The sequence below is a fragment of the Chenopodium quinoa genome, unplaced genomic scaffold, assembly GCF_001683475.1.
Source record: "Chenopodium quinoa cultivar QQ74 unplaced genomic scaffold, ASM168347v1, whole genome shotgun sequence".
Classification (NCBI taxonomy): Eukaryota; Viridiplantae; Streptophyta; class Magnoliopsida; order Caryophyllales; family Amaranthaceae; genus Chenopodium; species Chenopodium quinoa.
The window spans coordinates 537,021-560,315 of NW_018743669.1; the positions used below are offsets into that span (position 1 = coordinate 537,021).

The 23,295-nt window shown below is 36.2% G+C and overlaps 3 protein-coding genes and 1 pseudogene across 4 annotated transcripts; 2 read left to right on the forward strand and 2 right to left on the reverse strand.

Annotated features, from left to right (window-relative positions):
- The first annotated feature begins 768 nt into the window (after positions 1–768).
- LOC110683394 (probable sugar phosphate/phosphate translocator At3g11320) lies at positions 769–4,411 on the forward strand. The gene is made up of 4 exons (XM_021859755.1): positions 769–1,545; positions 2,511–2,614; positions 2,716–2,944; positions 3,891–4,411. The coding sequence occupies exons 1-4, from the start codon at positions 1,105–1,107 to the stop codon at positions 4,035–4,037; spliced, it is 921 nt and encodes a 306-aa protein (XP_021715447.1). The 5' UTR covers positions 769–1,104; the 3' UTR covers positions 4,038–4,411.
- A 1,438-nt stretch (positions 4,412–5,849) lies between these two features.
- On the reverse strand, positions 5,850–8,237 carry LOC110683395 (proliferating cell nuclear antigen). The gene is made up of 4 exons (XM_021859756.1): positions 7,796–8,237; positions 6,655–6,807; positions 6,475–6,572; positions 5,850–6,365 (listed from the first exon to the last, which is right to left on the reverse strand). Exons 1-4 carry the CDS (start codon positions 8,112–8,114, stop codon positions 6,150–6,152), a joined length of 786 nt encoding a protein of 261 aa, XP_021715448.1. The 5' UTR covers positions 8,115–8,237; the 3' UTR covers positions 5,850–6,149.
- A 1,369-nt stretch (positions 8,238–9,606) lies between these two features.
- Positions 9,607–14,058, forward strand: LOC110683397 (mitochondrial uncoupling protein 2-like). Of its 2 annotated transcripts, none has more exons than XM_021859757.1 (9): positions 9,607–9,869; positions 10,874–11,092; positions 11,183–11,261; positions 11,398–11,531; positions 11,609–11,707; positions 11,791–11,895; positions 12,404–12,478; positions 12,681–12,767; positions 13,644–14,058. In XM_021859757.1, the coding sequence occupies exons 1-9, from the start codon at positions 9,789–9,791 to the stop codon at positions 13,665–13,667; spliced, it is 903 nt and encodes a 300-aa protein (XP_021715449.1). In that variant the 5' UTR covers positions 9,607–9,788; the 3' UTR covers positions 13,668–14,058. The 2 variants fall into 2 exon arrangements, with proteins under 2 accessions (XP_021715449.1, XP_021715450.1); XM_021859758.1 differs by having other exon boundaries at positions 9,776–9,869; positions 10,893–11,092.
- An 80-nt stretch (positions 14,059–14,138) lies between these two features.
- LOC110683396 lies at positions 14,139–17,139 on the reverse strand (annotated as a pseudogene).
- Between the last annotated feature and the right edge of the window lie 6,156 nt (positions 17,140–23,295).

The window sequence follows — 23,295 nt, forward strand, 5'->3', positions numbered from 1 at the left end:
ACCTCAATTCCAGAAAAAACAGAATTTTTAACTATACATGTGAACAATTTACTCAACTTTTTCCTTAAAGACAGTAAAAGTTATAACAACATAATAATGAATTTTTATTACAGAGTAAATATTTTTTGGATGTTATAATACTAATACTGTATTAAAGATTTTGTCAAAGGTTAAATGTACGTAGACAGAAAATTAATCTCATAATACATCGTCGCATCATCTTTAACCAAGCATAACTAAAATGATCAAGAAATCAAAACTTTAATGGTAAACACATACATAATACATACCACATAGAACTAATTATTTTATACTTGTATCACTCATTAAGCCGTGATATCACCCGGACTAAAACTAATTAAAGCCTTAAAACAATTATGTTGGTATCTTGTCAAAATAAGTGCATCACAACATCGCCTATATGGCTATATCAACCATAATTGTTTTTCGGTATAGTTTAAAAAGAAAATAAAATAAAGGTATACATATAATAACGATGTCAAAAACTCAATCGCTTGACCTGATTTGACACTCGAGGACCCGAAAGTAACCCAATCCATATTTCGATTTATAAGTGCAAAATGAGTCAGCATATGCATGACTCAACTTCAAATTCGACCTAACCCGACTCTACCGAACCCTATCTAGACACCCAAATTTACACCTCTACCAACATATACTGTACACGTATTAATAATTTTTTTGTTTATTTAAAATTAATAAAAAAACCTTGTACAGTAGAAGTATTTATTACTCCGTACTAGCGATATTTATGTAGGAGGAGAAAATGAGAGGAAAGACTAGTCCTTGAACACACTGAAGCTGGCGCCTTATTTCTTCTCTCTTCTCTTCTCTTCTCTTCATCATCATCTTCTCCTGCTACTCCGCCATTAAAGCTCCCTTTTTCCCACCTTCTTTCTCTCTCCTCCAACCCTAATTTCTTCCCCTTTCTTCTCTCTTCTTCACATTTTTCATCTTCCCCAAATCAATGAAAAAACCCTAATTTTATTTCACCAAATCAAACACCCCCAACAAATTTCTCACCCAGATCAAACCCAAACCAAATCGAATCGATTCGATTCAATCCATTCAAATCCGATTGAAATGAAACCCACTGGAAAACTCTTCACGATCGGATTAATCACCTTCTGGTACTCCTCAAACATCGGCGTAATCCTATTAAACAAGTATTTGTTGAGCAATTATGGATTCAAATACCCAATTTTCCTTACAATGTGTCATATGACAGCTTGTTCTCTCTTCAGTTACATCGCCATTGTTTGGTTGAAGGTTGTTCCGATGCAAACTGTTCGATCTCGTGTTCAATTTGCGAAGATCGCCGCTCTTTCCGCCATCTTCTGCGCCTCCGTCGTTAGCGGTAACATCTCTCTTCGCTATCTCCCTGTCTCCTTCAATCAGGCTGTCGGTGCTACCACCCCCTTTTTCACCGCCGTTTTTGCTTATTTGATGACCTTCAAGAGGGAATCTTGGCTCACTTATGTCACTCTTATTCCTGTTGTTACTGGTGTCATCATTGCCAGTGGGGTATGTATCAATCTCTTTCTTATTTTTTTTTTATATCAGTAATTGATTAATATATGAAGCTGTTGATTTAATTATTTATTTGAAGAAATTTTATATAAATGGGTGATTAATTAATCAATTATCCAGGAATTTTATAAGAATAAGATTATTATATTTGTTGTAATAATTGATAGCTGATTTGATTCTTGGATTAGTGAGGAATATCCTTTAGATTTTGGATATATTGATTGCTTGACCTTTTATTATTTTTTATATTTATAATGAATTGGATCCATTTGTATATATGATAAATCAGCTGGATTTTCGAATGTCGGTGATTAGGGATTAGTGATTAGTAGGAGACGAGAAACTTTTATGTAGTTGAAATGGGTTTTTAAAAAAATGCATGTAGTTGAAGATGGTGTTTCGATGATCTTTTCCCTCCCCTCAGAAAAGTGGTTATGAAATTGGGAATGGGTCCTTGGCCACCTGTCGGACCAACTCGCAACCAGTTAGTGTCCGGGAGCCACCCGTTCTGTCTTGGCTATTTGTGTTCAATGCTTTTGCGGGGGTAAAACAGTAAAACATCAGCTGCAACGACATTTTTATCCCATCTCTATGGAGTTTTTGTGACGAATCTATATACACGCGGTGTTAATTCTAAGCTGTTGGAAATTGTTGAGGCAGTTTTTGAAAATTTCCAAATTTTTTTACGTGTGTAGATACTCCTATAATGGAAGGAGAAAAATTGATAGGTGGGTTCCCTATATATGAAGATGAAAGCGAGTTTGATAGGAGTTTTAGCTTTCAAAATAATGAAAGTGCTGGCAACCATCGTTTGTTTCTTATAGTGACTGTTATAAAGTGGTACCATGAGGCTGATATAAAGTGGGGACTTTTGAAATTTGAAAATTTTTATGCAAGTTGCATTTTCTTGATGCTGATTTTTTGGTTGCTTATATCGGTAATTTGATGTTTGTCTGTAGGGAGAACCGTTGTTTAATTTGTTTGGATTTATAATGTGCGTTGGAGCAACTGCTGCACGAGCACTTAAGACAGTTCTTCAAGGAATCTTACTGTCCTCCGAAGGGTAAGAATAATTTTCCTGCGAATTCTCGGTTTATTGAGTTATGCTATTCACATATTAGCGTAGAGGAAGCTGTGCTGATTGATCATCATTGCATTTGACAGGGAGAAGCTCAATTCTATGAATCTTCTCATGTACATGGCTCCTATAGCTGTTGTCTGCCTTATTCCAGCGGCACTATTAATGGAGGAGAATGTAGTTGGGATCACTGTAGCTCTTGCAAGAGAGGATCTCAGCATTGTTTGGTATCTGCTCTTCAATTCTTCACTTGCCTACTTTGTGAATTTGACCAACTTTTTGGTGACCAACCACACAAGTGCATTGACTCTCCAGGTATTCCTGAAACCTATTCTGTTCTACACCGCCAGTGGACTTTTTTCCTACTTATCGCTTTTTTTCAAAAAATTATGTTAATGTTGAGCTGTGCCACATTCATAGACCCGTCTTTTTTGTTCTACACTTTCACAGACCTTATTTTCTTGCACACACACAGAGACACCCCCCCCCCCCCCTCTCTCTCTCTCTCTCTCTTATTTTTGGTTGCACATATTCATACTCCCTTTGCTATTAAGAAATATGTGTATATGATAATAAGAAGGAATGGTGCAAATTAAATCTATAGTTTCATAGAATGTCTGAAATGGATTTCTTTATTAAGCCACTAGATCGTGTTAGGGCATTTTGCGTATAATCTCTTATCACATTTAACCCCTTGGTGTGAAGGTGTGTCAGTGTGTGTAATAGAAGCTATGGATTATTAAAGAAACACTCATGATTCATGGTGGAGAATCCATATGTGACATTCTTACACTAAATGGCATACAAGTGTCATTACCATACTTTCATATCATTACATTATACCAATGCAGATTATTATATTTGCACTAACATTTGTAATGCCATGATGGAACTCTGATCTTTGTACATAATTAAAGATTTAATCTTGATTGAAGACAGAAGAGTGATGACCATTTATCTATTGTATATTTGTTTGGTTTGGAATGAAGGTTTGCATGTATATAATTATCAGCCTGGCTGTAGTGTGTAGCCTTGGGTATTACAGAATACTGATCCCTGAGAAGGTACTGCAAAATGTTAATAAATATGAAAGAGAATTTTGTTTAGGTTTGTCACTAAATGTACCATCCGGTGTGATAGTTCACATGATGAAGCTAAAGAACACAACTTATAAAATCAGTATATAATACCGTACAACTATCTCCCCTTAATAGTGTTTACAACTTCTGTTGATGTTTAATATACTTGCTTCTTCGTCCAGGTTTTAGGAAATGCCAAGGGAGCTGTTGCTGTTGTTATCTCAATTTTGATATTTAGGAACCCTGTATCAGTGACCGGAATGCTTGGTTACTGTCTTACTGTAATAGGGGTTGTTCTCTATAGCGAAGCCAAAAAGCGCAGCAAATAAGACTTCTCACATACTCATCTGTAGTTCATTAGATTTAGCCCAGCCGTGATGCAGTCTTCAATTTCAGATTTTGAGGTGAAAGTTCTGGGACCTTTGCTGGTAACTTCCTAGTCCAGCAACCTGAAGGCCAAAAATGGAACTGTTTTGTTAAGCAGGCTAGCATCAAGAGATCATGACTTCAATTAGATTTTTTTCCATTTTTAGTTACCGTCATTGTAATAATATTTAGTAATTTATTTAGGTAAAAATATTGGATATTCATAGTGACAACACTCTCATAAGTTCAATTTGTTTGGAAATTCATAAACTGTTCAATTATTTATAGAGGAATTATTTTTGTTGTGTAAAGTTGAATTCAAGATGTTGCTTGTTAACACTTCTTTGTTCCATTTTGGCCGCAATGTGCTAATTTTGTTTCTCATGCCAATGTAACCTAACGGTGACCCGGAATTTATTTTGTAATTTTTGGATGAAAAATTTAATGTCATTTAGAAGAAATGGAAAGTTGATACACCTTGCCACCACCTTAAAGCATGCAGAAAGGTGATGGAAGACTTTCGGAAATTCCCGTAAATTAAGGCATGGATTTCCATCAGCTAAAAAGAACATGCACTAGAATTTCTACAAGAAGTTGCATAAAATTAGGTAAGTGAAGCACGAACTTACGTCATTGCAAAGGTAGAAAAATTGAAATTGAACATTGGAATTCGGTGGCTTTTTTTTTAAAAAAAAAAAAAAAAAAAAAAACCTTAATGGAGCATGAATTCTACTAGAATGCCCTCTTTCATGAGTTCATGACAAAACTTCAAGCTTTCCCTTAAATGCTAAGAAATTTATAGTTGAACTCGAATCACACGAGAGAAAGATGAAAGGGTATACCGCCAGTCATTGAATACTAGCTTCAAAACTCAAATGAATGAATTTTGACAAATATTGAAGCTTAATTTACCTCTGGTTTATTTCCATCATCTGGCTCTATCATCTAGTAAGTGTTTTATTATGTACAAGAGACTCACAATTACTTGAACTAAATAGTTGTTTTATGAATTGTACAAAACCATTACGAGGATGTTCTATTTGATTGGAACTTTTCCAACCCCCCAAAAAGGTAAATAAAATTGAACAGAAATGGAAAAGCATTGACTAACTAGGATATTAGTCCACACCAAATTAATCCATGCCAAATGACTATGATGTCATCTACTACGTATATATTGTTTTGGGCCATTTTACAATCACGAATAATCAAGTGAACGTTGCCCGTGGAAAAGCATTGACTGACTAGGCTATTAGTTATTAGTCTTATTACTTCACTACTTGTAATTTGTTGACATTCTCGTTGACAAAGTCCATGTTCATAGTACTAATCCACCATCAATGAATTAGTTTCCTTTCATTATCATTTTAGCTTCAACTGATAATATTATGTGGAAAAACACACGAACAATTAGGGGTGGCAATTCGGGTCAGCAGGTCGGGTTCGGGTCAGATTTCGGGTCGATTTCGGATTATGCTTAGAAACTATTAAAAATAGTGTAAAACTTAATATTATTACGAAATATGAAATTTGGGTCAAAACGGGTCGAATTCGGGTTGTTCGGGTTCGGTTCAGGTCGGGTTCGGGTCTCTCTCAGTAACTTCGGGTCAGGTTCGGGTCGGGTCAGGGTTTGCCAGCCCTACGAACAATGGACTTTCACACCACTTTTTTTTCATCATGTATATAATTTCAGTGCCATTACCGCATTACCACCAAATGGGTTGTATACTCAGCAATCTAATACTCCGTAGTTCGTACAGATAATAGCAGGAAACTAGGAATAACGGGAGTATTGTAACACATTATAGAGCTTTGAGAAAAAAAATCATTACATACACTACAAATGGAAAAGTAAAACTAGAGATTCCTAAACAGAATTGAGCAACAAGCATTCTAACTGCGTAAATTTGAGAAAGTAATTAACAGCAATGAAGCATAGTAGAATCTTCATAGCTTTAACAAATTCACGCAAGATAATGCATGAGAAATCCTGGTAAAAATCAAACATTAACCTAGATTAAAGACAAGCCTTGCAGCAACAAGCAACAGGTAAAAGACTAAAAATTCTAAATTCATTATTCATTCTCATCTTCTTCAATCTTGGGGGCCAAGTAGAACCGAATGTAACCCATCTCTGCAATCTTGTATTCAACCACAACAGGAAGCTCCGAAGACAAACTGAGTGTGACAGTGTTTGAGAGGGGTGTTGCCTTGGTAAAAGAGTTCATGTACCGCAGTGCAAAGGTCAAATTCACAGGCTCGTTCATCTCTATAACTGTGGCTTCTTCAGGCTGCAATCAAAATAATACCACCATGAGAAAACAGAATGATCAACCAGATCAAAAGCTATCATATTTCAAAGGTCCCAAGTGCTATTTCATCAATTTTATAAGATTATACCTTGTCAACTGTTGTGTTCTGTCTGCAGACAATGTTTGCAGCTCCAATGTCACCTCTTGTGGAAAATTTAACACCTTCTTTTGTCACAGAGATTACAACTGCAGAAATTCACATAATAAGAGGTTCATTATGGGGATTAAAGTGCAGGAACAGGGCAAATTCATGGGAATGAAACAGTACCTGTGTCACCGATACTGCTCAAATCTTTACAAATCCTGGCAAATTCAGCAGACGGCATTCTTACAATGGCATGGTATTCAGCTTCAGGAATTCCAAGGTGCTCGCTGTCAATGTCCATCAGCTTCATCTCAAAATCAGCTATTTTATCCTGGTCTGAAATGATTACAGACAGTGAATAACCAATATCAGCATAACCAAACTTGTTAATGAACAAATTTGACACATTGACAACTACATTTCTGCTATTGGACACCCGATTCATCACTATTTCATTTCTAGAGGAGACTTGAATCCATGGCCACACCCATACAGCAACACAGGCAAATAATACGCTACCTCACACCCGTGCAAATTTTCCATATCTCATAAACCATAAAATATAGGACATGAACGCGATTTCAAAATCATGTTGGTAGGTTAATTGTACATCCTTAAAGGCTGCTTAAGGAGCAGCCAATTTTCCAGCATAAGTCGGTCAACTCAGAGTGTTCACTGACCTCAACATCTAGTAAACAAGACAATATCTTACCTAACTCCTAAATCCTCCCTCCATTAAGAAAGAGTGTTGTTCACAATGATGATGTAATTTAAACTAATAGTCTATCAACTAAATCCAGAAGAAGCGAGTATTTGGAGTCTCACATGTTACCAAAGTTCACAATTCTTTTAGCCTATGATACTACAAGATTTCAAAAGTTGCTAATAGATCATCATTCCTCCCAAGTTTTACCTCAATTCCATACTAATAAATAACATTTTCCCCCCAATCTAAGAGGATCTTTCATTAATTTCTACCAAGAACTACCTAAATTTACTAGTTGAAACAATATAATACTACAAATCACAAGATTACATGCATCAAGAACGCTACAAAATGGCATGCATTATCCTCAATTAATTTCAACATATTCAATCCAAGCATAAATTATTATCTTAGCCCATTAAAACACAAATCCTCGTTAATATAACAACAATTTCCAACAAATCTCCACACATTTCTTACAAATATCTCAAGAATCAAAAACCTAAATCCATTTTCAACATCAAACCGCCAAATAAACCCTAACAAGCGAAATCAAAACCCTAAATAGCGAAAACCAAAATTCCAAAACGAAAAAAGGGGGAAGAGCGAGAAACTTACTGGGGCTTTCAAACATGAAAGTAACAGTATCACTTCCATCATCAGCCTTAATAGTGATAATATCATCATTTCCAGAACACTTAAGCATTTTAGACATGTTAGTAAGATTCATCCCCATTGAGATATTCCTGTCGCACCTATAATGCTCAAAACCCTCAGCTCGTAGCAAAAGTGCGACGAGTGCGACATGGCTTGAATCCATAGCTTGGAGAGAGAAACCAGTCGCTGAACAATCAAAGTTGGCATCAGTCACCAAATCTTTGATCGATTCAATAACCTTCTTCAGAAGACTTCCTTGAACTAATCGTAATTCCAACATTTTAGGGGATTTAGGGTTTGAGGTGAAATTAGGGTTTGAAATGGGAGAAAAAAGGGGAAAGAGGGAAGAAGAAGAGGAAGTGTCGGGTGGATTCGGATCGGGTTCGGTTCTGGACCCGTGGAACCGAATAAGGAGTATTTATAGGGGTGAGGAAAGAGAGGGTATGATTTGAATTTTGGAAAAAGTAAAAGGGTATTGGCGGGATTTTTGGAAATTTCGTGCTTTTGTTTCCCGCCCAATGAATTGTGTGCTGTGGACGCTAAATTGTCACAATTTTTGAATGGGTTTTTAATGGTTTGGTTTATTTTACCAGAATAACTCAGATTTTCATTACGTTAGTACCAAGGGCCTTTATTGCACCAAACAAGTTACGGACCTTTATGCGATCGACAAAGTGTTATGATCTTAGGAAGCGTAGTTGATATACGAAAGCATCTTATTCATACATTGATCCACCCTCTATCATCATACCTTGAGAAATCTTGACGTGTGACGGGTGCTTGAATGGTTGAATCATCACAAGCTTAGAAGGATTGTAATATTCTTTTAAATTAAAGATATATTCCCTCCATGTATTTATTACCTGCTCCATTTTTGTATGTACAGAGCATGTACAAAGTTTTTTGATAAATTATTGACTTCTATTGTGGGAATTTAAATCAGCTTAAAACGTGGATAACCTTCGATTTTTGGACAATTTTCAACCTTGTAGGTTTAGGAAGGGAAAGGTCAAGGTGCTAGCTATGGACCCTACGACACACCAAGAGGTCATTTGGGTGGTTGAAACTATTGGTTTTTTCATTTTGTAGCCGTTAACATACACGCGAGCCTGTTAACTCAAAGCCACCACGAGATTTTACATAACCGGCTAGTGGTTATGTATGGCCCCAGACAACATCATATGACTATAGGATGCTTCCCTTATGCCTTACCCAAGAGTTTTCGACACCGTGTATTGAATAGTAAAATAATAATTGATCCGATTTTGTATTATATATCCTTTAGTTTTTGTACAAAATTTGAATTTTTCATATATGAAACATAAGAAGTTGAGTTGCTGACCATGTACTCCATGACACATTGACGCCTCAAGATAATATTTGGGCTCTTGGAACCATTCACTTTGCCTTTAATTCATCAATTTATTCGCTTATGAGCACGTCTTCTCTAAATGGCTCTAGGTCACTACAAATCGTTTATATGATCGACTAATGACCTTGTATGGTTATAAAACAACATTATATGACCCTTAGATGCGTCCCTTACATTCCCATGACTTATCAATATCAGTTCTCAAAATTAAATCAATAACCATACAAGGTCATATAATGTTGTAGGAGGGTAAAATGGTCTACTCAAAATTTATCAACCGAAACCCATCCTCCTGATTAACAAAAATCAACCCAAAAATTAAGATGCACTCAGCTACAAGCTGCCCCCACATTAACAGTGAACAATTTCCTGTCGTTTTCTCGATTTAATTCTCACGAATAAACAAACATGAAGAGAACCACTAAATATAAAAAAGCAAATTAAGTAGCAACAAAAAGGGGCCAATTTCTCCGATTTCCACATCTCATTCCCAAAAATCTCACTAATCACTATCTCCCAGTTATTAAATTTCAGCAAAAAATTCTGGGTTTTGGTTTTCAGATCATTTTTCTTTGATTTGCAATGCCGGGTCTCGGTTCTCATACCGAGATCTCTTTTGCCGGAACTTTTGTTAGCAGTGCTATTGCTGCTTGCTTTGCTGAGGTAATTCACAAATTCACCATGTTTTTTCCAATATATCCTAAACCTAAGATAAGAATATTCTATGGATATTGTCTATCAATATTCATAAATTTAAACAATGTTGTGGAAATATGGTGTTTAATTTATAGTTAGGTGATTTGAGTAATATTATTTGTTGTTTTCTTGCTTTAATGTTTGATTTATAAGGTTTTAAGTTGTATTAAATGCGACAATTTTTCATATTTTGTGTTTAATGAAGTGAATTAAGGGTGTGATCATGGTTTGGGTTTGGTGTGGATTTTAATAACTTAATAATTTTCTGTTGCTGTGAAATTTAATGCAGAGTATTTCATTTGTGATCTATGTTACTCAAAATTATTAGTGTCGGTTGAAGTTGTTATTTTTGATCTAGAATGAAGGGTCAATTCTCCACACCCCATGTCATGGTGTCGATTATCGAATACGGGTATTAATGTGAAATGAAGAGTTCGAGTAATATAGGATGTGAAATGTGATATTGATTATAGATTAATTTAGCCAACTGGGTGATTGAGAATACGAGATGCTTGGGAGTGTAGGTTTTATTGGGTACCTCTTTATATTTTTCTGTTTCTTGACTGCTTGAGCTAATTTAATCTGTCTGTGATTGTCGTTCATTCAAAATCAGAATGCTTGAATTTGGGTTGTAAGGGAGTAATGTAACCAAAACATGTTGCATTCTTTGTGAAATGTGTTAGTTATGGAAAAACAAAAATCAAATGAAATCATTCTATGTCGAACATTAGCACATAGGGGCCCTCCACACACACCATTGTAACAATGCCTCTATCGAGACTTCTACCTAAGCAAGTATCTGGAATGAGGGGTGGGCTGGTATTAAGACGTGTTACCCTTGCAATTGAAAGAAATTGTTTCTTTTTTGACACTTGAACTGAATAACCCTAACCATATTCAAGGCATACTGAGATGGTATGCTGAGTTTTCTACTAATTTTGCATTTTTGGTGTGATTGGACTAATCTGCAGTTTTGTACGTTGCCATTAGACACTGCTAAAGTGAGGCTTCAGCTCCAGAGGAAAGCTTCTTCAACTGATGGAGCTGTTTCAGCCAGATATAAAGGCATGTTGGGAACTATAGCAACTATTGCAGGGGAAGAGGGTTTACCTGCTCTCTGGAAGGGTATTGTGCCAGGCTTGCATCGCCAATGTCTCTATGGAGGCTTGAGGATTGGCCTGTATGAACCTGTGAGTTTGAGATATATTTTCTTATATGTCATGTTCTTTACCTTTATCTATCATAATATTGATGCATCTTTTCATCCTCCCACCCTGCAGTTCAAGATGTTTATTATTGGATCTTATCTCTTTGGAGATTTCCCTCTAATCCAAAATATACTAGCTGCTCTCTTAACTGGTCAGTTATTTATCCAGTCATCCAAGCTTCTAAAACCGCCTTTTAATTCTGTTCAAAAAATTATAAATGAATCTTTGCTAAACTAATAATATTTTCATTTTCTAACCATCTAGCTGGCAATTTATCTTTTGAACAGGTGCAATTGCAATAATTATTGCCAATCCAACTGATCTTGTTAAAATTCGACTTCAGGCTGAAGGAAAATTGCCACCTGGAGTGCCTAGGCGTTACTCAGGAGCCATGGATGCTTATAGTTCCATAATAAGACAGGTAATTCCCTGAGAGAGATTACTTCTCATATTTGTTTTGGACTCCTGAATCCTGATTAATGAATCTTATGCTACTAGGAAGGGCTTTTGGCACTATGGACTGGTCTTGGACCCAACATTGCCAGAAATGCAATCATAAATGCTGCTGAACTAGCCAGTTATGATCAAGTGAAACTGGTAAGTTCACATTGTCATCTTATATTTCGCAACTTGAAGTTTCTTCTCATGTACTGTTCTCTTATAGTTTTATGCATATGCAGACTATATTGGCGATCCCAGGATTCACAGATAATGCACTTACTCACATCCTGGCTGGTTTAGGTGCAGGGTTTTTTGCAGTCTGCATTGGATCTCCCGTGGATGTGGTGAGCTTTCTTTGTGCCTGCATTAAGTAAAGTTTTCTAATTGAAATGATACTATTTTGAGATTTTAGTCGGGCTCTGATTATTTCTTCTAATTGACGAACTAATTAGATGGTAACACACTTACACTATAAATTATGATAGTCTCGAACTCCCGACTGTAATTACAAATGTAAAACTAGTTCTACAAAATATGTGCCAAAGTGATTGTGGGAGCACACCTAAGTATAATAGAGTTACAGAACAGTAGTAGTCAAATTACATAATTTGTGCAGCAAAGTAAATCCATTCAAAAAATTGTCCCTTTTTTTATTAAACATCATGGTGTAAATGATATTACTCATGAATTTCACATCATTTGATAATATGCATCTTTGAGATACATAAAAACTTACTGCATTCTATGGTTAAAGTTCTATTTAGATATTATGATGACTTAACATACCTTATGGCCTAGTCACTCTATATCAGCATGGATTGTCTGCTTTTCTTATTTAAAGGTTGTTTCCAGGTAAAATCTAGAATGATGGGAGATTCAACATACAGAAGCGCGGTTGATTGTTTTATCAAGACACTGAAAACTGAGGTACATAGTACTCTTTGAATTTCCATATGGTACCATAGTATATACTTAAGAGGGGGAAAAAAAACTTTATGGTAACAAGTTTTTTGGTTTGATTTTCCTCTTCATTATTAGTTATGTTGTTTCTGCAATATGGCTCTGTAGCAACATCTTCATTTAGTTGTGACTCATCTGGTATTTACAGTCTTAATTTATTATTATGCAGGGACCAATTGCATTTTATAAAGGATTCCTCCCAAATTTTGGCAGATTAGGGTCATGGAATGTGATCATGTTTTTGACATTGGAACAAGTAAGACTATCTTTTAGTGCCTGTGTAATGTATTTGCTTCATTTGTTCGAGTTATGATCAATTGCACTTGCCTTTTCTTTTATTCAGTTCTGGTCTAATCTCTATTTCTCTAGATTTCTCACACCCGTTTCTTTATTATGACAATGAATTCTTCTATTTTGAACACTGGTCTGGCTACTTATTTGCTTCTTTGTTGTAGCTATTATTATGCAAAACTTATGCAGATAACTCCCCTAGATTCTAAAAGCAAAATACTTTGAAAGCTATTTTTTGGTACTTTTTGGCAAGTAAAACTACAAAGTTAATGTGGAGTGTGCACTTGGTATGCTTTGGTAGTAATTTATCACTCTTTCTTATGTCTATCTTTCCTCCATGGTCGTACCCTACAGCATCACACCTACTGGAGTATTCTTATACTGTAGGAAATCCATTTTGATGAAATTGCCATTTTTCAAGCTATTGATCTTTATTTGGATCTTAAATCCTTGTCCTTAAAGCAATTTTGACAAAGTCACTATTAATCCTACTGGGTCTGTTATGCATGTGATCGTTTTTTTTTAATAAGTTACTTACATGGATAGGTGTAGGGGGAAGTGGGAGTAACTCAGCATGTATCCATCCTGAAAGTTGCATATTTGAAATCTATGTTAATGAATTGCTTAAATTTGCATGAGTTAGTCGAAGAACGTAGAAAATAGGTTTGTAGTATGCTTTGTTGTCAAATAAGTTCAGACTTCCAGTCACACAAATACGCCTCAGCTTGGTATTGTCTGATTTATAAAAGAGCTTAAAATAGCATCAGAGTGAAACCTTTTGACCTTTAAAGTTGTCCTGAGGAGTTACTTTCTTACCATTTTGCATTTCTGTGTGATACAGGTCAAGAAGATTTTGCGGGGGTAGGTGACTACGCGTAGTACTACCTCCATCTTTTCATCATCAACACAGCCATGCCAAGAAATGCAAAATATTACCTCAATGAGTTTTTCAGCTACCCCCTTGATTTTCCAGGGAGATTGTTAGCATATATACAGCTGCTCGCGAGAAGTTAGGAAGGAACAAGTTGAATTTGCATTAGTATATGCATTATGGCATTGTGCTGACAGTAGTCCCATTAATGTAGTGCTACTTGTAATTTTGCAGCTTATAGTTATAATTTACACCAAATTCTTTTGTTATGCTCTACGTATTTGTATAACATACCTCACTTGCCATTTGTGTTGCTATTGATATTTCAAGGAATTGTTCATTACAAAATCCTGTTCTTGGTTCTTCAAAAGCACTTTATGCATAACAATTTATGTATGTGAGCATTTATGAAAACTCGTTTTGATACAAGTACATTGGAACTATTTGTCTTGAATAAGACCCAGGTTAGACTTAGAAACGGATTACCTCTTAATAACAAGTCGCCCTTTAATGAATAGAGAAGTCACCTATTGTTACAACACTGGTTTCATACTTTCATACAAGTTTCTTTGAATATAGAAAAACTAAATTTTGGCAGAAAATCAGCTCTTTTGTCTTCTGATAAACCAAAATTCCACTCAGTAACAGCTGAAAAAAAATAAACAGGATTCCTTCAGAATCAGTCCTCTACCATATTTTACAGGCTAACTAATCTATAGTTACAACACACATCCCTAATCCCATCAACGACTTCACTTCTTGGGCACAAGATAAACCCGCGCTTTAACCACAGAACCATTGCCCAATTTAAATCCAGGGCTTACTGGGAACCCGACAACCTGACCTGGCGGGACTTTTCCTCCAGGATACCTCACAACGCTCTCCATGTAAGCCGGGTGAAATTCAGCCCCTCGACTTGCCTCAAAGTGGCTTGGAGGCGGGTCAAGTGAAAATGCAAGCAAATGGAGCAACCAAACTGCCTTGGCTAACCCAAGGAACTCAGTGTAAAAAGGGGTTCTTGGATGGGTTCCATTCAGAAGCTGGTTCCTGAGGTCCAAATTGGCAAATAGGGATTCTTCCATCTTGGGATGAACTATATCTTGGTATTTCTTACTACAAAAAACCCCAAATGGAGAACTGGGCAAGATACCAAGCAGCTCAGAAGGGTCCATTGCTTTCATATCTCGAAACTTGGAGAAGCATTCAGTCTGGAACTGGGAAGGGTTTAGAAGAGAAAAAAAGGGTGCCGTCCATGTAGAAAGTTTCATGATCAAAGCCTTGGAAGATCTTGCGGAGGACATAGGATTCAAGGGCATATTTAGTTTGATGTTGATGAGGGTTGGTACTTGTAATGGCGGTTGATCCAGTGGTGGAGATAGCAGCTTCAATGGATCGTACAGCAGCTGAGAGGTCCCAGTGAGCAGAGCGCATGAGCGACAGAAGGTAAGACGTGAAAGATTTCGAGGAATCTCTCACTTGCTTCATTGTCACTTCAAACATGTCCGGTGTAGGTGAAGTTGGAACTGCATATGCAACAAAAATGAAAGAACATAAATAACTCTGAAATCCCTTTCAGAAAAACACTTTTTTGTTGGAGCTACATTATGCAGTCAATTATGGAAATCAAACTTAAAAAAAGAAAAGATAAAGTTGGTCTTATTGGACTTTCTTGCTTTCACTTTTGATCATTAAATCCTTTTGAAAGATCAGCAACTTTATATTCCATTATTGTTCTCAGATTCTTCTTTCTTACTTAACAGACATGATTAATCCAGGATATTCTCCACTTTTATGACTTTTGTCTATAGTAGATGATATGTTGAGTCGAATGAGATGAGTTAAGATTGGACCTTTTCTACAATTTTTCTATCACAAGTAATTTTAGAATACAAACATACTTGGTACCTCGTATGAGATTCGATCAAACAATCCAATTTCGGAGATTGTTCAATGGGCTCCTCTTGTTAAATCATCATATATATAACCCAATCTTACATAACAATGATCAGTGTATGTGGAATCACGGATTTCATAAATGTTGCATGCAATTCAACTCCATCAACTTATAATAACTTGATCTTAATTACACAATTACTTCTAATTTGGCCTAAATATTCATTCAACCCGTTGCAATATGCTATAAGTTAAGCACAAAATTAACAAACTCCATTCATTGTTACCTTTACCCCACGCCAACTCATTAGATAATCAAAGACAATTTACTAATCTGTGATTGTCACACTCATACATAATCCCCAACCATTATGTAATGATACATTAATTGATTAAACTAAATGATCATGAAAGGTCACCTATGTACCAACCAAAGGTTATCACTTTTTTTTTTCAACAAGTATAATCAATGAAGGGTGTATGCATTTTTCTCCCATTCACATTCACTTCGTAGTTATACCTAACATAATTTCAGTCCGTAAAAATAAGTACAATAAAAAACGTTGCAACTAAATAAAAACGAAGGAAGTACATGTTATGTTATGTACTCAAAATAGAGTATTTACCTTGATGTTGTAGAATGAAATTACCACCACCTTTCTTCCTACTAGACAAATTAGAAGACCTCCCATTTTTTTTACTATTACCACTTTCACTACTCACAACAACACTCAAACAACTCAACTTTTGTCTCAACTCGTCCAACTCCACCTCTTTTGCTTTCACCTCCTTGTTCAGCTCCGCCATCGCCGCCTCATACGGCGCCACAACTTCACTCACCGTCTCCGCCGCTCTCGCAACCACATTCCTTTTATCTCCGCCTCTTTTAAACCTCTCTCTCAACACCCCCATTCGCCGGAGCTCCGCCACCACCTCCGCATCCGCCACCCTCATTTTCTCCGGGTCCCACGGAGAATGCGCCTCTTGTAGCTTCGCATACGCCTTTTTCATCGAAGAAATCGAGTCAAATACTTGCCCCATAATCATCCAAACATCATTTTCTCTCTCCTCTCTTCCCCAAATTGCAGCATTATTGAACCTTTTACTCTGTAATTCTTCCTCTGTTTCTCTTGCATCTTCAAAGATTTCCCCGCTTTCTTCTTCTTCATCAGAAGAAGAGGAATTGTTGTTATTGTTGTAGCATTGTTCATCTTCATCGTCGTAGATTTCTGGGTTTGAGAGCTTTGATTTTAATTGGTTTTTTGAGGGGTGTGAGAATCGATCTGGGGTCATATCAACTTGGTTATGAAATCTGTTGCTTCCTAAAGGGTGGAGTAAACAAGAAGCTGTTACTCTTTGGATCAGATCAGAGAAATTGGTCACCTTCTTTGCCATTTTTAGAAAGAGAAAGAGCAGAAGCAAGAGGAGAGAGAAAACGAAGGAGAGTTAATGGGTGTGCAGAGTAGAGGGTGGACTGAACTAGTGAAGTGGGGATGTTGCGGGTTTCGAGGAGTATAAAAAAAATGTTTACTACGGAATAACATCTGTTAGGTTAAATCGTTACAAATAATACAATACGAGTTTAAAATAGATATATATTATTCCCTCCGTTTTTTAATACTTGTTCTATTTCTCCATACGCGGAGTTTAGGAGAAATTGACGAAAGTATTCAAATATAGAAATAGTGGGGTTAATGAAAGGTAAATTTGAGGAGAGAAAATCTAAAAGTGATAAAATTGGGTCCACTAGTTGAAAAAAATAAATTAAATATTATAAAAACTTTCCAAATAAGAAAATGGAGCAAGTATTTAAAAACGGCCGCAAAAGAAAAGTGGAGCAAGTATTTAAAAACGGAGAGAGTATACGAGTAATAGTTACTCCATACATTAGTACAAAGTATATTTAAATTTGAGCAAGTCTCAATTTATCAAGTTGATACATATCCATAAACAAGATTAGTAAATTAGGGAATATAATATCTAAATGGATCAATAAAAATACTCATTTAGGATAATATTGTTGTAGTAAAATTAATAATGAAGTCCACATTAAAGAAAAAGCTATTGACTTTAACTAAATAAATTGGATTTTCTCATTAAACTTGTCTACTCTAAACTCTAGAGTACAAATTTCAATATGGGGTAATAAGGTATAGGACAAAATTTTGGGATTATTATACGAAGTTGTTGATAACCCATATGCCTGTATTAATTGTTTATATATGTGTAGTACTTTTGTAGTTTTGTATTATGCCCTTAAAGGTTGATGATTATTTAATTAATTAGTTTATAATTGACTAATAGCCTAGTTAGATCTAAGAATATCTTTGTCAAAAAAAAAAAAAAAAGATCTAAGAATATCACTTTACTAGTCCGCTCTACTCGTGGAAATTTTATGCAAGTTTCCTTGATTGACACAAAATTTTAACTACAAGTACTTATATTTTTAATGATTAATTAATTTAAATTATAAAAAAAAACTATATTTGAGATTAGGGATGTCAGTGGGGCGGGTCAAATAGGAGACCCGCCCCATCCCCGACCCAATGGGGCGGGGATGGGTCTCGGTTTGGCGGGTGGTGGGGCAGGGATGGAGATAAAAACCATACCCGCCATGGGTGATGGGGCGGGGGTGGATTTTAAGTTGTACCACGCCCCATCCCCGCCCCGCCCCGCCCCGCCCCGCCCCATTTCGTACCCGCCTTATCCCCACATCTATATATCTTTTAAAGCAAAATTACATACTTTTATCCTATTTATAAAATAATTACATGAAATACAAATTAATTATAATACTTTGTACGACACTTATATTATAACACAAAAATGTGTATAGAATGTTTTATTTTATAATTCGTATTAATTATGTAAGATTGTATATTTGAGATACGAATATTAGGTGGATCTTTGGTGGGGATTAGGCGGATCTTTGGTGGGGATTAGGTGGGGATGAATATCCAAGTGGGGGGTGGGGCGGGGATGGTTTTGGAGTTGTACCCGGTGGGGCGGGGATGGGGATGAAAATTGGACCCGCCGCGGGGATGGGGATGGGGATGAAAATATTAGGTGGGGATGGGGATGGGAAGGCCAACAACCGCCCCGCCCCGCCCCATTGACATCCCCATTTGAGATGATTTCAATAAATACTTATAGTAGTATATTACTCCGTATTATGTTTGATTTTTTGTATAAAGTGGCTAACTTTGAGTGCTTCTTTTCAATATGTGAAATGGCATGAAACTACTCTAATAATTAGAGCTGTCAAAAGTTGACCCGACCCGAAATATCGACTCAAACCCGATTATTAATCGAACATTCTGAACCCAAAAAAAATGGTGACCCAAACCCGACCTGAAACCAACCCTAGACCCGAGTTGACCCGAGTATGTGAGACCCAAACCCGAACATGAACTGACCTGGAGATAACTCGACCCGAATGTAACTTGTAAATTATTGACCTGAACCGAACTCGACTTGAACCGAAATTGACCCAAACCCGTTTTAACCAGTCAAAACCCAAATTTAACAACCTGACCTGAATTCAACCCGACCCGTTCCTAACCCAACCCGAATTTAATACAACATGTTACAAACCCGACCCGAAATCAATCCGACTAGTTATTAACCTGACCCAAATTCAACCCGACTTGTTATTGACCTGACCCAAAATTTACCAGACCAATTACTGACCCGACCAAAAAATTCAACATGATTTGTTACTAACCCGACTCGAAATCAACACGACTTGTTATTAACCCGACCTAAATTCAACCCAAATTGTTCCTGACCCGATTTCAAATCACCTTAAATGCAATTTAAACCACCTTATTATTGTTGATCAAAGCATTTTGTCTATGGAGACCAAGTCGGTCCAAACCAGCAAAAGAAAGGAGCATCATCCTCAAATTTAAGAGTTAAATATGGTATATATTTGTTGTATGGTCAAAGGAGCTAGAGATAATTATCTTCCTAAATTGTTGACTATAATTCCCTAGTATATGGCATATATATTATAGTCAAAAGATATAATTAGCTTGATAAAAATGATCTATTTATAGTTAGTTGAACCCGAATATGACATGACTTGGAAATGACCCGACCTGATTGTAACCTGCAAGTTATTGACTTGAACATAACCCGACTTGAATCCGGAAATGACCCAACTTGGAAATGACTCAACCTGATTATAACCCGCAAATTGTTGACTTGAATTGAACCCGACTTAAACCCAAGAAATGACCCGATCTGATAATAACTCGCAAATTATTGACTTGAATCGAACCCGACTCAAACCCGAGAATGACCCGACCTGATTCTAACCTGCAAATTATTGACTTGAACCGAACCCGACTCGAACTTGAGAATAACCCTAACCCGTTAAAACCCGAATTAAAACCGACCTACTGTTCACCCGACCTAAACGCGACCCAAACCCGATAAGAAGTATGAGCCGACTTGACCCGACTCAAGCATGACCCAACCCAAACCCGAATCCCATAGGTTATGGAATTAATCCGAATTGACCCACCCGAGTTGACCCGAACCACTCTTGCCGACACAAAACCGACCCATTTACCCGAATTGACAACTCTACCCAAAACCTCCAAAAATTCTAAAAAAGCAAGGATATTAGCCTTCAATTTTGGAATTTTTTGATTTTTTTCAATCGAAAATAAAAATTGCCGAAATATTTACCATGGTTCCAAATACCCTTTGGGAGTCCAATTGGCTAAGTGGAACCATCCAATTTGCCTTTAAACGACCAATTTACCCGTTTACAACTTGCACCGATTTCATTAACTCAAGCCTACCATGGACATTTATGACAACATATAATTATCATATATGGTTCCAAACGACATCATATGACCCCAAGATGTATCCCCTAAAATCTCAATTCTTTTCGACACCGAGCCCCGAAACATTCGAAATTTTTCAAAAACTATAGATATTAGCCTTTAATTTTGGAATTATTTGACTTTTTTTACCCAAATATAAAAATTGCCGAAATGTTTACTATGGTCCCTAATACCCTCCTGGAGTCCAATTGGGTGGGTGAAACAATCCAATTTGCCTTAAAACAACCAATTTACTGGTTTACAACTTGCACCGATTTCATTAATTCAAGCCTACCACGAACAATTATGACAATAAATAATGATCATATATGGTTCCAAACAACATTATATTACCCCGAGTTATATTCCCTAGAATTTCAAAACTTATCGACAATTTTTAGACATTTTAAAAAAAATTCTCAAAAAGCGTGGATATAGCCTTCAATTTTTGAATGTATAACATTTTTTCACCTGGAAATAAAAATTGCCGAAATATTTACCATGGTCTCTAATACCCTCATGGATTTCCAATTGGGTGGGTGGAACCAACCAATTTGCCTTTAAACGGCCAATTTATCGGTTTACAACTTGTGTCGATTTCTTTAATTTAAGACTACCACGAACATTTATAACAACATATAATGATCATTTATGGTTTAAAACATTATTATATGACCCTGAGATGTATCCCCTAAAATCTCAAAGCTTTTCGACACCGGACCCCGAAACCTAGACATTTTTTCAAAAAGCGGGGATATTAGCCTTCAATTTTAGAATTTTTTTGACTTTTTTACGTCCGAAAATTAAAATTTACGAAATGTTTACAATGATCCCTAATACCCTCCGGTAGTCCAATTAGGAAGGGTGGAACCATCCAATTTGCCTTTAAACGACCAATTTACTGGTTTACAACTTGCACCTATTTCATTAACTCAAGCCTACCACAAACATTTATGACAAAAAATAATGATCATATATGGTTCCAAACGGCATTTTATGAACTCGAGATACACCTACCCATTTTATGGTTCCACCTACCCATTTTATGATCATATATTAACCTTCAATTTTGGAACCTTCAAAAAAATCCCGAAAATAAAAATTGCCAAAATATTTACTATGGTCCCCAATACCCCCTGGGAGTCCAATTGGGTAGGTGGAACCATCCAATTTCCCTTCAAACGACCAATTTACCATTTTACATCTCGCACCGATTTCATTAATTCAAGCCTAACACGAACATTTATGACAACATATAATGATCATATATGGTTCCAAACGACATTATATGACCCCTAAAAGTATCCCCTAAAATCTCAAGCCTTTTCGACACCGGGCTCCAAAACCTCCAAAATTTCTTAAAAAGCGTGGATATTAACCTTCAATTTTGGAATTTTTGGACTTTTTTAGCTTGAAAATAAAAATTGCCGAAATGTTTACCATGGTCCCTAATACCCTCTGGAAGTCCAATTGGGTTGGTGGAACCACAATACCAGACCCCGAAACCTCATAAATTTCTCAAAATGTGTGGATATTAGCCTTCTATTTTGGAATTTTTTAACTTTTTTTAGCTCGAAAATAAATATTGCCAAAATGTTTTTCATGGTCCCTAATACCCTCTGGGAGTCCAATGGGTAAGTGGAACCATCCAAATTTCCTTTAAACAACCAATTTACCGTTTTACATCATGCACCGATTTCATTAATTCAGGTCTACCACGAACATTTATGACAACATATAATGATCATATATGGTTTTAAATGATATTATATGACCCCGACATGTATCCCCTAAAATCTGAAGTCTTTTCTACACCGGGCTCCGAAACCTCCAAAATTTCTCAAAAAGTGTTCAGTTTTTGAATTTTTTGACTTTTTTCGTCCGAAAATAAAAATTACCGAAATATTTACCATGGTCCCAATACCCTCTGTGAGTCCAATTTGGTAGGTGGAACCACCCAATTCGCCTTTAAACGACCAATTTACTATTTTACATCTTGCACCGATTTCATTAATTCAAGCCTACCACAAACATTTATGACAACATAAAATGATCATATATGGTTCCAAACGACATTATATGACCCCGAGAAGTATCCCCAAAAATCTCAATCCTTTTCGATACTGGATTCCGAAACCTCCAAAATTTCTTAAAAAGCATAGATGTTAGACTTCAAATTTGTAATTTTTTGACTTTTTTTCGCCTGGAAATAAAAATTATCGAAATGTTTACCATACTCCCTAATACCCTCCAGAAGTCTTATTTGGTGTGTAAAACCATCTAATTTCCATTTAAACGACCAATTTACCGGTTTACAATTCATCAATTTCATTAACTGAAGTCTATCACGAACATTTATGACAACAAATAATGATTATATATGGTTCCAAACGGCATTATATGTATCCGAAATATATCCCCTAGAATTTCAAGATTTTTCAACACCGGACCCCGAAACCTCCTAAATTTCTTAAAAAGTGTGGATATTAGCCTTCAATTTTGAAATATTTTGACTTTTTTTAGCTCGAAAATTAAAATGGACTTAATGTTTATCATGGTCCCTAATAACCTCTGGGAGTCCAATTGGGTAGGTGGAACCATCCAATTTTCCTTTAAACGACCAATTTACCGTTTTACATCTTGCACCGATTTCATTAATTCAAGACTACTACGAACATTAATTACAACATATAACGGTCATTTATGGTTCTAAATGACATTATATGACCACGAGATGTATCCCTTAAAATCTCAAGTCTTTTCGACACCGGGCTCCAAAACCTCCAAAATTTCTTAAAAAGCGTGGATATTAGCCTTCAAATTTAGAATTTTTGACTTTTTTTGCATGGAAATAAAAATTATCGAAATGTTTACCATATTCCCTAATACCC